This window comes from Eurypyga helias, unplaced genomic scaffold (genome assembly GCF_000690775.1).
Source record: "Eurypyga helias isolate BGI_N326 unplaced genomic scaffold, ASM69077v1 scaffold22528, whole genome shotgun sequence".
Lineage (NCBI taxonomy): Eukaryota > Metazoa > Chordata > Aves > Eurypygiformes > Eurypygidae > Eurypyga > Eurypyga helias.
This window is the reverse complement of record NW_010269178.1, coordinates 1,309-18,105: the sequence shown is the minus strand read 5'-3', so window position 1 is coordinate 18,105 and position 16,797 is coordinate 1,309. Positions and strand designations below refer to the sequence as shown.

Here is a 16,797-nt window from a genome sequence, read left to right as displayed (position 1 = left end):
AGTCCTTCCCTTCCCCTACATACCCTTCCTCTCCCAGAAGGCTTCCCTGTAGTACACCATGCATTTTATGACACACCCCATAGGCAAACGCTGAATTAACTGGTTTCTCTTTGGCGGCAGTTCTGGTTTGTAATGAATCTTCGTTGTCAGGATCGGGGGGAGAGCAATGATCACATACTTGCCCTGAAACGTAAAACACAGTCAGTACAGGCAAGGCGCTGCCTCTCGCTGAGCTCGCCCCGCAGGACACATTTGAAAGACGCTCCTGTTAGTTGTTAACAGCTTTCCCACAGCTGACTTTGCTACTGGGCTTTCCCACACAGATATTTCCAGGTGAGCAAAGTAATTCTGCCATTTCAGAAAAAGGAGCTGGGAAAAACATGTTGTTTTGTGGTTAGATGATTCCTGACAGCTTTCCAAACTCTACAGGACCAGAGCTGAAACAGCTGGAGACTGATGCAGAAATGGGACAAGATAGATCTTAGGGCATAGGTAAAATTGCCTTTTATCATCCCCAGGAAAATATGACCCACATTTGTCCAAATTAGAAGCTGTTAAAAATAAATAAATTCCTTGTGTGCATGTTCACAGATACTACTTCAGGACAAGCAACACTGATGGCAATTTCAGCTTTCCTGAACACCCTCCAACCCTCCCGCGGGTCCTGCGTCTGGCTGGAGAGATGAAGGATGCTCTGCTTTGGGGCTCAGGGTGACACTGTGTCACAACAGACACTGCTGCTCCCAGGTGCTCTCATGGTGGTGGGGCCACTGAGTGCAGAAAGCCCATCCCCTCCAACTTGGTTGCACGAAGGGAGACACCAGCGGTTTACCTCTGGCATTGAAAAATCCCTTGGTGAGGGAGAAAGTTCCTTCTCCAGGATATGCTTAGACCAGCTTCTCTGCCTAACAGCCCCTTCCCTTTCTGCCAGCTTTCCCTCAATATCCTCCAAACACTGCCACTGGCAAGACAGTCTTGCAGACTGTGGCAGGCTGGGCTCTGCGCGCAGAAGGGAGCTGCCGCCCTGTGGGTGTCATTGTGGGTCACCACGTACCCAGGGACCACTTCACAGTGCCACTGCACAGAGGCAAAAATCTTACTAAAGGGGTTTGAAATGTCTTTTTTTTTTGTTGTTGTTCTGCAAACCACAATCTTAGGAAAAATAACGTTTCTGTATCTTTCTTTGAAATGGTCTCAATGCAGAACTAAAATGTGAAAACATACATTAACAGAAAACAGAAGAAGTTAAGGCACAAAAAGCAGAGTAATGACAAAAACAAACTAGTGCAACACCAAGAAGAGACCCAGTCATAAATAAATCCATAAAGCACGTTTCACAGAGCATCAAGGTGGTCTGAGAAAGACACACACAAATGGGTACTTCCTGATTACATCTGGCTAAGAGCTACAGCAGATGTATTCCCCCACTAAATGCACACTCTACTTTTATTATGATCAAATTACCTCATATATCTCATGGTTTAGAGTCTCCACAATGACATTAGCACCTGTCTGATCAATACGGACCACAGGTTGCTCCAGTTTAACTTTGCCTTTGAGGCGTTCCATTATTTTCTCCGATATCTGACCAGAACCCCCTTTAAACTTCCTCTCCTAAAAAAAACCAAACAGGAGATACACACAAACAAAACCACACCAGCATTAATCACAATGACATGGAATATAACTTCTGCTTATAATCAAGAAATTCCAGGCCAAATCTGCAAGTCCTAAGGGTGCGTGAAGAGGCCCAGACTTTCAGAAGAGCAAAGGCATAAACCTCAGCCTCAGTGGAGATTGTTGCCTACACCACTTTTGCAATAGCTTCCTCAATTAGCTGGCTTAAAGACTCTTGAAGCCTAGAGAACAAATATAATGCATGTATTGTAGCTCGTATAAACGTATCACTTCTTTAAAAACAGGTTTTGAATATTTTACCCGCCACTGTGCTACCAAAACCCTCGTGTGACAAGAACAGCAACTTGCATCTGCACAGCAAAAGCCTGCACCAGCCCAGAAGCAAGACTGGGTCTGGCCTCGAGTGCAGCAGGCAATGAGTTTTATCTGTTCCTGCGAAGACACAAAGACATTGTGCTTTTTTCCAGACAGCAATCAGTGACACATATTTCCTTGCAATGTCTGTGCAGAGGCTCAGGGGAAGCACTAACCCTCTTTTATCTACCAGCCACCCACATTATAGCAAGCAGCTCGCTTTTACATAAAAGATGCTGGTACTGGCAGGGAGGAAAAGATCCACAGAGTCTTGGCTGAAGGACTGAAAGGGCTGTCTGAAGAAGTTTTATAAGACCCGTCATGGTCACTAAGTCAGAAATGCTTAGTGGTTTTGCTCAACTGATTTTGACTGAGGTGAGGGAAGGGGGAAGGATGATAGAAACCAAGACAGCTTGCCCCATCCAGGCACAGAGAAAAGGATGTGCTCTTCCCAGGCTAGCTTTCCCCTCTCCACATGTCTACATGAGTATCCTGGGATTCATTCTTCCTGCAATGTCTAGCAGTTGCTGATGTGGGACAGCGAATGTGGCTCAGGACCTTCTGAGAAAGAAGGCTCTTGGGCCTTGCTCCTACCTCAGGGCAGCATTAGCTCTACTTACACCCTTCCTGACACATTCTTACCCCAATGGACAGATGTTGGTAGACACTTCAAATCTCTCCAGGCAACTTCTCTTAATGTCTCCCTGTCCCAGCACACTTGGAAGGGTGTGGTACTGTCTCCACATTTGCTGTTGGTAGCTTAAGTCTGAAATGCCGCGTGTGCTTTCAGAGGCTGCGTTAACTGAGGTAGGAAGCTAGTAAAGGGTGCCAACTTACCACACCCAAATTACTTTGACAACTCCTTCTCCTCTTTTCTGAAACTTCATCCAAAACGATCACATGAAAACCATGATGTTCTACAGGCAACCAGGCACCTGCCACAACCAAGGCGAGGAACAGTCTGAAGTAGCTCGTGAAACATGCTGCCCTGTGAACTGTCCCAAAAAGGAAGGGCCTTTTGCTATCTACTTCCATCTTGTTAATAGATCTTCATTACATCTTGTTATTAGAGGCTTCGATGCCGAAAAAAAATGTATTTCACTCTAAAGTACACTTGCTTTGAACTCTTGAAAACATTCAAATGTGCTAAGTAATCCATAGGAAATAAACAGGCAAAAAAGCAACCAAACAGAGGACTGTGCTGAAGTGAATGCAGGAAAAAACCAATTGATTAAATTGTCCCAATTTATCCCAAAGCCTAATAAAACTCCTCATTGTACAGAGTTAGCTGAGAGGGCTGATCCACCCCATGGGAACATAACTGTCCCCAGTGCCACATGAACTTGGTGTTTCATCCTCTTCCTGTTACTCGCAGGGCTTTGATGGCCACAGCTCTTCACTTGGTCCCTTTCCTTATGGTTTCAAGAGTAGAAGAAAAATACGAGACATTTTGTACCTGGCCCCCATTGGTGATAGAGAAAATCCTGGCTGTGCCCCCGCACTGCCTCACGTACCACAGGAACCAAAGCGCGGAGACTTCATGAGGCTCAGATGTGACGTTGACATTCACAAAGAAGGTGGCAAATTCTTTAGCAGCTCTGCACGAAACACAGGAGCAGAAACAGGCAGCGAGTACATGTGACTTCCTGACTGCTTTCAGGATTTTTTTTGTTATTCTTGATAAGGGTTGCTTTCCCAAAGTCAGAAAAGCCAAGAGGATTTATATCTACTTCATCTTTTCTTCTGTAGACTGTTGCAATGGGTTTACATCAGCACCTCCCTCCTTCCCAAAGCATTTACCCATTCAGTTTGAAATCCCTCCGATTTCACCTTAGCTATGTCTTTAAACAGCTTCCCAGCTGCTACTCCTTTCATCAGAACAAGTGTTTTTCTCAATGGGAGAATGCATTTGCTAACCAGCTAATGAAATTCTTCTGCATTTCTCCTCTATGGGGAGCTCATCAGGCACATCATTTCCAAGGTCTGATGGGTCCAGAGGGACTAGCGCACAGCCAAGACATTCCCCATCTCCCATGTAACACTGCTCTGCAGACCTTTTGTGAAACCAAGAATCAGACACGGTAGATAACCCAGGGAAACCAAATTGGCCACCGTGACCATAAATACAAGGAGGTGGTCATCTGCTTGCCATAATGAGTCTCTGAACATAAACAGCGTTACAGCAGCAGGAAACGAGGACCTGGCTACTCACATTTCTTTCATTTGTGGCTACAGATTGCTAAGAGAATTGAGATCATTTTGCAAAGAAGGTGAAAGGGCTTTGGCTTGGATGAAGTTTCATAAACAACATGAATTTCTAATCATCTGCTCAAGGAAGGAACTTTGCAAGTTATCTGGGCTAAAATACGTAACTTATGAACTTTATAACCTCATTTCCCTGGGTATGAATTCCAGACACCCTTACTTCTTTATCCAGGATGTGAAAACATCCTTTGTGCAAGAACCCTCTGCAACAATCCTGAAAACACCAAGACACTAAACAGTTTTAGGAGGTTCAGGCCTGAGAAACGTGAAGAGTGTCTCCAGGATTAGTAGTTACTAATCTGTGACACATGACAAATAAATTTTCTTCTATAACCTTGATGCAAGTCATGCAGAAGAGCTTTTCTATTTGGGGCACTACAGTTTTTAACTACATGTAGAAAAATCTGGCTTGGCTTGAAGATCTAAATAGGTTTTTTTACTGAGGTTTTGAATGTGTTTCAGCTGAGCACATCCATTAAAACTGGAGTGCCACAAAACTACTGGCACTAGAAGCACTCTTGCAGAGAAGCATGTTACAGGAGGGACTGCTATAAACCCAGTTCTGCTTGTACTCCCCTGGCTTCCTAACCAAGAGGAACAGTAAAAACTAGAAGAGGAAGAGGCAGTGCACTTGCAACAGAAAGGGTAGTTCAAAGCGACCGAGTTTGCAAGCGAATGGCTCATAAAACTAATTGTAAAGAAAAGTATAATGCCACAGAGAGCAAATAAAAGTCCAAATGACTGTACCCTGTATCACATAGAGCTGGAGCAAGATTTAAGCCAGCCAAATAATTCCAAATGGAAAGTTTTGGTCAGGAAGCTGCAGGCACAGTGCTAAACCACAGTCAGAGTGAAAGCTGCACAAATCAAAGACGCTGAACGCAAGGGAGGAGAGCGTTACACAATAGCACAGGGGTCAGCACAGCAAGTGGGGATGGAAGTGCGCACACGAGCATGCTTCTCTTTGCCTTATAAAGAGAACTAATTGAAAAAGGAAAGGAAGCAAAGAGTATTTCCAGTCGTCGTCACCCCATACTGAACACCGTGCCTTTTTTTATTCGTACGGTGTGGTCCCTCATAGACATATAAAACACACCGGCTGTTTTCTAGGCAATATATCACCCTGGGCCCTCCTCCTGTCAACTTGGGTTGATGTTCTGTTGGACCTGCTACTCACAAACAAGGAAGATCTGTCAGACGCTGCAAAGGTGAAGGGCAGCCTTGGCTGAAGTGGCCACGAGGATGCAGTTTAAGATCCTGAAAGGACTAAGACAGACAGCAGAACTGCAACCCTGCGTTTTGGAAGAGCAGATTTTATCCTCTTGAGGATCTGCTTGGCAGCATCTCATGGGAAACTACCTTGTCGTGCAAAGAGGCCCAGGAGAATTGGCTGGCATCCAAGGTCAGCTTCCCAGGAGCAGAGGGAAGGGGTGCTGCAGGGGGCAGCGCTAGGCAAGCACAGCAACAGGCTTGCTGGGATAAACTTGGAGCTGCTGACCTGGCTGAGGCACAAACCAGCCAGGGGGGTGAAAGGCAACAAGAAAGGTTGCCTCAGCTCCCCTATTTCCCTCCAAAGGTTTCAGAGGCCCAGAACGCACTACTGCTGGAACAAGGAGCAACACCTGAACTTCTCTGGAGTTTCCAGAGCCAACAGCTGCTCACTCTCCCCTCCCTGGGTCTCGCGCTGCCGCATCCATTGAGACACCACTGGAAAGCTGGTGCTGTCCAGCACAGTGTGCTCGTCTCCCATGTGCAGCAGCACCTGTCTGTTCCGTGACACACATGATGCAGCTCACGCAGTAAAAGCAGACACATACGATAACTGCGCAGGAGGGGACATAGCTGAGGACATCGCTCCTTAGCTCCTAACCTACCATGGGGCTAGGGAAGCCCCCTCACCTCCTTCTGCCCCCTTTTTTGTGACTGCAAGTGACCTTTATCCATACCTACAAAGCAGAGTTTTATTTACATGTTGCTTTTCCTAAAGACAAAGGCACACATTCTCCAAGTGAAGTGAAAGCATGGTGAGAAGAGCTCACACTGTCACTCTCATGTGCATGGGCCTGCTGAGGAAGACCCCAGATTTCCACATCACCTTTAATCCCACCTGCCAGTCAGCCCAAGCTCTGTGTACCACTTTATCCTCCACAGGCCCTTGCCTACCGCCTGACAACAGCCCATCACAAAGCCCAGCCTCATCTCAAACACCTCCTGCTCTCTGACCGCCTGTAGCCTGGAATTTGCCAGGGAGCCACTATCATTCTGCAGCTGGATTTCAAAGTGAATAAAGGGTTATGTACTTGGTCCAGCAAATCTTATTTATCAGCTCTTTCATGGTCATTTTGTCCCATTCTTCAGCATGTGGAGCGTCCCATGGTGCTTCAAGAGGAATCTGGAAATGGAGGCAAAACATTCAAGAACATATTCAGTGCTATATCATTGCCTGGTCATAGCTAGTTAGTAGCACATAGCTGACAGATATGCTGGCCAGGAGTTGCTTTTGTCCCCTGCACATGGCTGTACATCCAGAATGAATTCACTAAATGGAGTAGTTTCCATTCACACCTTAGGGCATGAATTGTACCACAACCACCAAATTTGGCTTTGTCCGACCAATGAACTATATCCATTTGTTGGGATTCATCTGGCCTTTAATGAGGTGTCTATTCTAATTTAGTTGTCTTGGTGTTCTCTAACAGCTGAGGGAAAAGTTCTTTCTCAAGTCAGATATTCAGTGAGTTACAAGATAGGTATCTGAAGGCCCCTGTGCCTCTCTGTTAACTATAAAGGGCACAAAAACATTTAGGTACTATCAAATAATTTTTCAACCATTAGTTTCTTAATAATAATCCACTGCATGTAAATACTATGACATGTGAGAACACTATCGTATATGTGAATCTTTAAAAAATACATACAATTTGACAGAAAATATGTAGTACCATGCACAAATTTGATTCTACAAAACCACATAAAACCGATGAACTTTGCCAGAACAGTTAGTTATGCTTGAAAGTTATTGTAAGATAGGCCCCCTGGTTTATAGCCAGATAAGGCAATAAACATTTGAAAGGCAGCATGACACTCCAGTGGCTGCTTTTTGCACACAGGAAGATTTGCAGTTGTACTGCTTGAATTTTGGAGGCATTTGCTGTTTAAGAATTTTAGAAATAGAATTACTATAAAGCCAAACTGGAGCCCAGCTTAGGCAGCTACACAAAAGAATTGACCTTATTCAAAAGGCTGTCACAGGGGAAGGGGAAAAACCCTTCTCATGTCCCAGTTCATGGAATGGCTCGCCCTGGCATGAACAAGTACATACACTGAGGTTCAACTTCATTTTTTTCAGACATCTTAGACACTTCCAGATCTTTTTATGTCCTCTCATAGAATCAAAGAATGGTTTGGGTTGGCAGGGACCTTTAAAGGTCATGTACTCCAACACCCTCACAGTGAGGAAGCCGTGTTATTCCTGATAGTTCCAGGGCAATATAGGTATCTTTGTGATGGGTGTTTCCTTTTATATATATATATTAAAGAAGCAATAAAAAAGCCTGCCAGAAACAAAACCAAACCAGATTTACTCGTGGTGACACAAGCATTGTAGGAAACAGATGCAATTTACACAGCCTACCTCTTCTCCCAGCTTGTCCATGGTCCTCCAGAAGTTATTGTAATCCAGATAAACTAAGGGATTCCAGGTTGAAGGGGAAATACCCGTGAAATAGCGTGACTTTCCCTAAAATACATATAAGAACATAAGCAACTGAAACACAAAGCAGCATATCTTTTTTAGTCAAAATTCTGAGTCATCACCTGGTTGACCTTTTGCCCCAAAAGACCTAGTTGTTTGTTTTTTTTTTTTTTTCCCCTTCATTTTTTTCTCCTGCATATGCACCTAAGCCATGGAATGCATGGACTGACATTAAAAAAGACAAGACCACTTATTTTTATTTTATGTGATACACCTCACCTATAAAAAGTAAACTTGCCTTTTTATTATGCCAAGTACCTTGGGAAAAACCTAGCTCGAATAAAAAAGAATTGCCAAAAAGTTTTTGGTTGCAGGAAGGAAAGTTTTGCACACTTGCAAAGATGGTATCGGTACTTAGGATGTGTATGACACAAAGCCGCAACAGGAATAGGACTGTAACAGATAATCCTGTGATATAATGATAAGCGAAATGATCTAACAGCAGCTGGTTCTTTGTGATAGCTTTAAGAGGACTGGATGAGCCAGCGACATTTTCTCGTATTAAATTGCTTTGAACCTTCCCCCATGTGGGTCAACAGCAAATTTCTCATCAGACCTCTTCAATGTTTGCTCTTCCAGGTGTGCTAAAAGTTTGGACGAGGTCAGGACGCAGCGAATGCGCTGGACCACGACAGGCAGGAGCTGTGGCGCTGAGCTGTGTGCGATACGCTTTCAGCGCCACGCAGAAGGGGTAATTGGTGAGAGAATCTGCCTGCTGCCTGCCTACCTAGTATCTTCCTCCAAATTTTCTGCCTTTACACTAGTTTTAGACCACCGTGACCACAAACTGCTGAGGACTGATGAAGAAATCTTACAACCTCAGCTACTGGAATGACATGTAGCACACTGGGTATTCAGTTACCTGCTATTTGAAAAAAGAACTATCGTTTCACTGCTAATCTGAAAATGCTATTATCCCCACATCCTTGGTCAATGGCTTAGCCCAGGAAGATCAATGGGAGAACACATTTTATCCCCTGAGAACTCTGAAATGTCAACTGATAATTAACACAGGCACCCTAACTCCTTCTGCTGGGGGGGGCTAACCTATAAGAGGTGGGAACAGATCAGAGAAAAGCCCAATTCTGACAAATTCCAGGAGAGAAATTCCCATTGCCCATCAGAGAGCTCCAAACAGCCTTACCCACATCAGTTTTTCAACCCTCTCTCTTGCACAAGTCTCTCCACAGCGGGCAATAAATCTAGCCCAAATGACGTGGGGCAGGGAAGTTATCCATTTGTTTTTAATATTGTTTCCCTACTAGTCAGGAGAACTCTGGCTGCGTGCTTCACAGAAGAGCTCACTGCGAGCAGGCAAAGTCTTGCAATATTCCATTTTTAAACAAGTTTATAGTGTTCTTGGTGTATTATTTTGAGAACTCCTGTTTTCTTAACTGAAAGGCAAATAACCTACTGGCTTTGCTCCCATGCTAACACGAGGCTGTTGGACTGACCCACAGAGTTTATCTAACTTTTTTTTTCATTTCCTGGCGTGTCAAACACTTTCCTGCAAACCTCAGATTTGAGTCCTGCTGCCTGCCTGGAGTAGTTACCCCACACCAATCCAAAGGAAACAATATTCCCCAGCACTGTAGTTAGAAAGAAGGCAGCAGAGAGATGTGCTTTGTCTCTTCCCTGCCCAGGGCTACGCTGTGGCTTGTAGCCGTAACTACAGGAATAAAGACCAAGCCCATCCAAGTTTCAAAGAGGAGCAGACAATTTTGCCAGTCTTTAGAAAGGCAAGTCTGGCTCCTGCCTTCTGTGCTGAGGATGAGCTACACGTCAGGAAGGAGGAGCATCCCTTGCACCCCAGGGCAGGGATTGCTATAGCCCTTGGGCTGTGCACAGCCACAGCATATGCTCCCTGGTGTGAGCCCTCAGGTAAGCATCCTTTCCTGCACAGTATCTCCAGCAGCTCCAGCCTCACCAGCACTGCAGTGCCTCAGACTGCCTGAGATTCCCATGGCTGAACTGCAGATTTATGACGATATGCACAGACTCAGTCACATACTGACTTGCTGCACCCTACTCTCTTAATACTAAAGCTAGATAAAGGAAAGGAAAGACTAGATGGCCAATGTGAAGCGTTGCATACAAATGCTCATCTTCTGTCAAGTGTTACCTTGCTCTGAAAATCATAAGCAAACAAATAATCAAAACCAGCCCTTATTTACTCATGTTACATGTATCGGAGCTGGGTGCTGCAGCCAGATATTCACAGAATCATAGAATGGTTTGGGTTGGAAGGGACCTTATAGACCATCTAGTTCCAACCTCCCTGCCATGGGCAGGGACATCTTCCACTAGACCAGGTTGCTCAAAGCCTCATCCAGACTGGCCTTGAACACTTCCAGGGATGGGCCATCCACAGCTTCTCTGGGCAACCTCTTCCAGTGCCTCACCACCCGCTCCAGGAAGAACTTCTTCCTGATATCTAATCTAAACCGCCCCACTTTCAGTTTAAACCCATTACCCCTTGTTCTGTCACTACAGGCCCTGGTAAAAAGTCCCCCCCAGCTTCCTTGTAGCCCCTTCAGGTACTGGAAGGCTGCAATAAGGTCTCCCCGGGGCCTTCTCTTCTCCAGGCGGAACAAGCCCAACTCTCTCAGCCTGTCCCCATAGCAGAGGTGCGCCAGCCCTCTGAGCATCTTCGTGGCCTCCTCTGGACTTGCTCCAACCGGTCTATATCCTTCTGGTATTGAGGGCTCCACAGCTGGATGCAGCACTCCAGGTGGGGTCTCACCAGAGCACGGTTGAGGGGCAGAATCACCTCCTTCGACCTGCTGGCCACACTTCTCCTGATACAGCCCAGGATACAGAGCAGGTTAATACCACACCAAGGCCCTAACACCTCCACTTTCTAGGGTCTTCTACTAAAGAGAAGGTGAAAACAGAGCTCAGCGTGACCTTCAAGCAACTCTGTAAAAATAAAATGCTATCTGCCTCTTCTGGGAAGGGAGAACTCCAGCACATCTGCCTTTTCTCAGTCCTAACACATTCTTGATGAATTACGGGACAGTAGTCACAGATCAATTTGGCTGGAAAGAAGGTCTGGGCCTCCTAACAAAATCTACAGTTTGAAGTTACAGATTTACAATGACAGCATACAAACAAATTCCTGATTGATATCAAAGCAGTCCACGTTGCCATGCTCACTGATGGGAAAGAATGAACAAACAAAGGAGATAAACAATAGTTACATGTTCGGATTTTTCAAATAAACTGTAACTACAGAGGAAACCTGCCCACACGAAGCAACGTGGTTTTTAAAGCTTGCAGTGTATGGAATTTTTCCACACACATATGGGAAAAATTCCTTTCAGAGCAAAGACACTCATGAAATCCCTCTGGGGATTTCCACTTTCCCTTGGCTGCTTCCGCTGCTAGGATAAACCATTTCCCCACTTTCCCCTAACTCAATCCAAACTGTACCCTGGAAACCTTCAGAGCATGCCAAACTTCAGTGATTAGTATGGCAAACATACGACCAAAAAATCTCTTAATCTGAAGATGCTGGGGATATATACAGTCGAGTGACTGCCACAGCAAAACCTCTCCCTCTTGCCTCTGTCAAAACTGCACAGCACTGCAGACTCTGGAGAAATGCTCTTGGGAATAGACCTTCCTGTCTGGCTCTGACTACACACTCCCAACAGCCATCAGCTGACAGAAATTGCAGATGGGACGTGAGGAGAAAAGTTTTAGTCCTACTTTTCAAACCTGAAAGGCAGCAGCTGGCCCATGGCTGACAGCGTCTTACCCCAAGAAGCTGAAATCGTCCATGCTCCAGATTAATATTTAATTTCTGAGGCAATGATCCTTTAATATCAAATCATCTCATTGCTAACACATTTTCTGTCATCTAGGAAGTATCACGGGTGCTCAGGTTCCTGGAGCATCTTTAACAAATATGAGGGGCACACCTATAGCCAGGAGAGCCCAGATCCCTCCCTGGCCAACTCACGATCACAGCACGACAGCAGTGTGTAGCGGGAAGGTAACACCTACAAGCCCTGAGGTCCCTGAGCACTCACCCAGCCAGCCCATCGCCAGGACTGCACAGTTTGTTTTCAATAGGCTTCCTGTAGAAGTGGCATGTAAGAGGAGGTTCAACAACAGAACCCTAAAACAAAGGGCACGGTGGCTACATGAGGTCTCAAGGAAAGAGTAAGGAGAAAAAGCAGTGGAATACCTCAGGGAAAGAAAAGAAAGCCAAAGGCCTGCAATTCGTGGGAAGAGGATGTGGGAAGAATGAGACCTACTGGAAGAAAGCATCGTTATTATTTATCTCCCTTATTTAAGTGAGACCTTAAAGCCCCTTTGCTGTCATGTGTTCCAAAAACTTCGCCTTGGGGACCCTGGTTAGCCCAGCAGGAGAACAATGCCAAATCTAGAACTGATCCACAGCACGTGATCCAGCTGAATAGCTCATAATGCTGCCTCTTGCTTTGGAACATGCTTCCACTTCAAAGAATACTTAGGAAATTACATGGTCATTAGCAAGGACATGCATAATGTAATGTGGGACAAAAAAAAAAGCTGCGGCTTCAGTGTCAAAATGGATTAAGGGCTCAAATTCATGTAACCCATTAGAGCCTTTTATTTAACATACAGAAGATAAGTGCCTTTTAAGATGCTGAGATCCATGTCTGACCTTAAGTTAAGGAAAGTGGTCCAAACATTCAGCTGGTACAAATCAGCCCAGCCCACTTGCTGTAGAATTACACTGATTTTACACCAGGTGGTGCAATTTATTTTTTTTTTTTTAGTATTAGAGAGTGGCTATGCAATTATTTACGATGTGACTATTTTATGAGCGTGGCATGAATCTGTCCAATAAGTAGGGGTTACAGAAGCAGATGATCGAAAGTACCAGAACTAAAAGATATTTTAAAAGTTAAAAAGTGATGGTCTTTGGAAAGTGATGTAGCTTGTGAGTTATGGAGATAAATGCTTGTACCTCACACTTAGGGATCTTAGGCCTCTCTTTGTCCCTCTCCCTACTCCTCTCCCTCTGCATTGGTTTTGGTAGTAGGTCCTGACTAGGATCTGAGCAAAAATTCAGTGGGCTAAAGATCTAAGACAAGGGCTGCTCTGAAGACAGGTTTCATTCCAGCTCACTTCAGCCACACCACTACATACTCAGCAGTGGCCATCTGGACTCCCACTGCCCTACATCTCAGACATGAAGCTTGTAGTGAGCCTTGGGAGGTGCCTGTTTCTCACCATTAGCTAGAAAGAATCTCTATGAGTCTCACATTAGATGTCCAACTTCAAGACATCCATTTGTAAGTAAGACGAATCCCACGCTAAGGGGCTGGTAGGGATCTCCTGTGAATCTAATTACGTAAGTGGGGCAAATATGTCATACTACTTCCAGACCAGTCCTGTAACACTGTTGCCTAATACTGTAATTCAGTAGCATCCAACAGTATTACATCTTTTCTTATTTAATTTTGGCTTGTATTTCGGAACTAGAATTTTATGAAATTTCAGGCAAAAAATCTTTAGAGGATATGTTAAAAGACAAACAGGTGCTGAAGGTAACCCAAATTTTTTAACTGCTGCCAGTCCCATTTTCTGAACACTTTTCAAAAGAAAACAAGAACCCTTGATCCCACTTCCAATAAATTTAAATAGAATAGCAACACTTCAAACAGATGCTTACTGGATTACTAAAACCGAGGTTTAAATGAAACCCCTTTAATGACAGTCAGCAGTTTCCAAAACTCAGTGTTATCTTCAGGTATCTGAATATGAAAGATGCAGCACTTACTCCCTTATAATGGATGATGTGGCCCTCAACATTCACTTTATAGGTCTCAATTCCCAGCTCTTTTGCCAGTCGGAGAATCCGGTTTTGCGTAGGTCCCACATATGATCCACCGACATCTACGTAATTAACTTTACTGTTCTGTCAAAAGAAAGAATACATGAATCAGAAGCTGTGCAGGAAGCTCCTCAATGGAAACATCTAGAAGTAGGAAAATATATTCCATACTGACTAGCACTGCAATTATATGCACAGAAGAAGGTGTACTAATTGACTGGAAAATAGGCAGCATTGAGCTCTGTAATGAGGCTCACAGAGATCACAGTGTCTTCATCACACTTCAACACATCACGTCTTGTTTAAATTTCACTATAGTTCTCAGTATTGGCTTTTTAGTCTCACAACAGACATAAGAATAAGAAGAAACACACAACCAAATCAATACTTTGGTTAAAAGTCTAACCCCACCTTTTCACAATTCATGTTACTTTTCTTATCATTGCAAAACCTCTCTCAAGCTGAAACCATCTCCAGTACAAGGCATGTTTTCTCTCTGTGGATATCTGCTTAGACTTAATGCTGTACATGCTGAGCACTGCACTGCAGTATTCAAGGAGAGTAATCTCCTTTCCAGCATGGCACACCTTGGCTCTAGCCTGGTGCGCTCCGGCCGGCAGCCCCCAGCCATGCCCGCCACCGAAAGCGCTCCACGCATCCCTCAGACCACCATCCCGAGCACTTGGCAGAGAGGAAGAAAACTAAAGGTTGCAGGGACACATACCATTACAAGCAGGCTGAGTTCCCATGACAGTAACTCTTTTTAACAGTGTTTATGGTGAGCATTTTCAGCTAGGCATTCTCAGTGTCACAGAAGGATGGTGTTTATGCTTCATGTTTCACGTACAATGATTTCTGCCTAAACACCACTGTTTATCTCTGGTTCCCCAGCAACGGCATGTGACATATTTTAAACCTCCCTTACTTCCAGGGTGGGAAGCAGAGGTAACATCTGTATTATATTACCCTGTGCCACAGGTGACTCATCATTTCTTTCATTTTCTTTTTAATGGCAATCAAGACATGGTCCATTTTTAGAAGCAGGAGCGTTATTTCAGATACTTTTAAGCTGTGTTAAAATGTATGTCTGAGCTGTAATGATGTCTAGCCCTGCTCAGGCCGCTTCTTATAGGGATCTTAGTTATCAGCCTGTTACAGTATGCAAAGTGAGATGGGAATGAGAGGACAAGTGCTTTGACACTCACGGTCTCAGATGATAGTTTCCCCCTATAATGTTAAAGGCAGAGCAGATCCTGCCGTGGACAAAGGGTAGGGACTATGTGGGTGGAATTCAGTTGCTTTAATACAGATATTTAGCCCTATTTTACACAGCCCAAGGTATCCAAGACTTCTGTGCAAGGCTGACAAATTAGACTCACAACCCACAGAAGACCTGCAGCTGGAGGCCAGGCAAGGTATCCTAGGGCAGCTAAAATGGCACTACACACTTCTGGTTAAGCACCCAAATCCCATTTGATGGCTCTCAGAGTTGCTTCCGGACCAATTTTAAAGCACCTCCTGTCAAGAGAAGCCCACCAGCATATACGGCTATGCAACCTGTCCAAACAGAGCTCTATCATTTGACAAAAGTGATGGTGACATGAAACACCTCTCTTCTCTAGGAAGTCTAGGCCTCTTCTGCTCCCTGGCTAATGATATCAAACACAACAGTATAACAGAATGATTGAGGTTGGGAGGGACCTCTGGACGTCATCAGGTCCAACCCCCTCTGCTCTAGGGAGGTTCCCTAGAGCCAGTGGCCCCAGATCACATCCAGACAGCTTTTCAATATCCCCAGGGAGGGAGACTCCACAAGCTCCCTGGGCAACCTCTGCCAGTGCTTGTCACCCTCACACTGAAAAAGTGTATACTCATGTTCAGATGCTTTGAACCTCCTGTGTTTCAGTTTTTGCCCACTGCCTCTTGTCCTGCCACTGGGCACCACTGAAAAGAACCTGGATCCATCCTTTCTGCACTCCCTTCCCTCCACTCTACACATTGATGAGATCCTCCCTGAGCCTTCTCTTCTCCAGGCTAAACAGTCACAGCTCTCTCAGACACAAAAGAGATGCTCCAGTCTCTTTGTCATCCAGATCATTAGAAAAGATATTGCAGAGGATCAGATGCATTATTGACCCCTAGGGTACACTGAAAGTTACTGGCCTCCAACTAGACTTTGTACCACTGATCACCACCCTCTTGACCTGGCTGTTCAGCCAGTTTTCAGTCCACCTCACTGTCTGATGAACCAGCCCATACTTCATCAGCTTGTCTATGACGATCTTACAGGAGACAGTGTTGAATTACTGAAGGCTAGGTAGACAACATCCACTGTTCTTCCCACATCTACCAAGCCAGTCATTTTACCACAGAAGGTCACAGGTTGATCAAGCATGACTTCCTCTTGATGAATCCATGCTGACTGATGACTTTTTTGTCCTTCATATGCCTGGAAATGTTGCCCAGGATTAGTTGCTCTAATTCCTTCCCAGGGACAGAGTTGAGGTTGACCAGCCTGTAGTTCCCTGGGTCCTCCTTCTTGAAGACAGAAGTGACGTTTACAACATCACAGATCAGCGCAAGTGTGAGTCAGGTACCTCATGAAGCACTTACCCTGATAGTGAATGTCCTTCCTCCAACTCTGTTCCGGGACTCAAGAACCACCACACTAACCCCAGACTCCGACAGCAGTTTGGCAGCTGACAAACCTACCAGAAAAAGGGAGAGTGCTTTAAAGCAAATTCCAGCAATCAGCCACATTAATGGTAAAAAACTGAAACAAAGCTTCAAGGTCAGAGATTTCAATACTGTTTTCAAAAATTCCTGAGAAAAGTCTGAAACTTCTTGTGGTGCCTTACCACAGAAATCACGGCACTGCAGCTTACTTTATGTTATAGCCATCTCCGTAAGCAGCATTCGCAGAACGAAGTTTCCTCCTTTAGGTTAGCATCTTGGC

General features: G+C 44.9%; 1 protein-coding gene across 1 annotated transcript in view; it reads right to left on the bottom strand.

Moving 5' to 3' along the window:
- LOC104514363 (amine oxidase [flavin-containing] A-like) overlaps window positions 1–16,549 on the bottom strand; it is a gene marked incomplete at its 5' end in the record, with an annotated part of 24,932 nt that extends 8,383 nt beyond the window's left edge. The window contains 7 exons of the mRNA XM_010158024.1: window positions 24–183; window positions 1,465–1,614; window positions 3,449–3,590; window positions 6,558–6,649; window positions 7,892–7,996; window positions 13,788–13,925; window positions 16,455–16,549. Of these exons, the coding sequence (XP_010156326.1) occupies window positions 24–183; window positions 1,465–1,614; window positions 3,449–3,590; window positions 6,558–6,649; window positions 7,892–7,996; window positions 13,788–13,925; window positions 16,455–16,549 (882 nt within the window). The remainder of the gene's footprint in view (window positions 1–23; window positions 184–1,464; window positions 1,615–3,448; window positions 3,591–6,557; window positions 6,650–7,891; window positions 7,997–13,787; window positions 13,926–16,454) is intronic.
- Window positions 16,550–16,797: the final 248 nt, after the last annotated feature.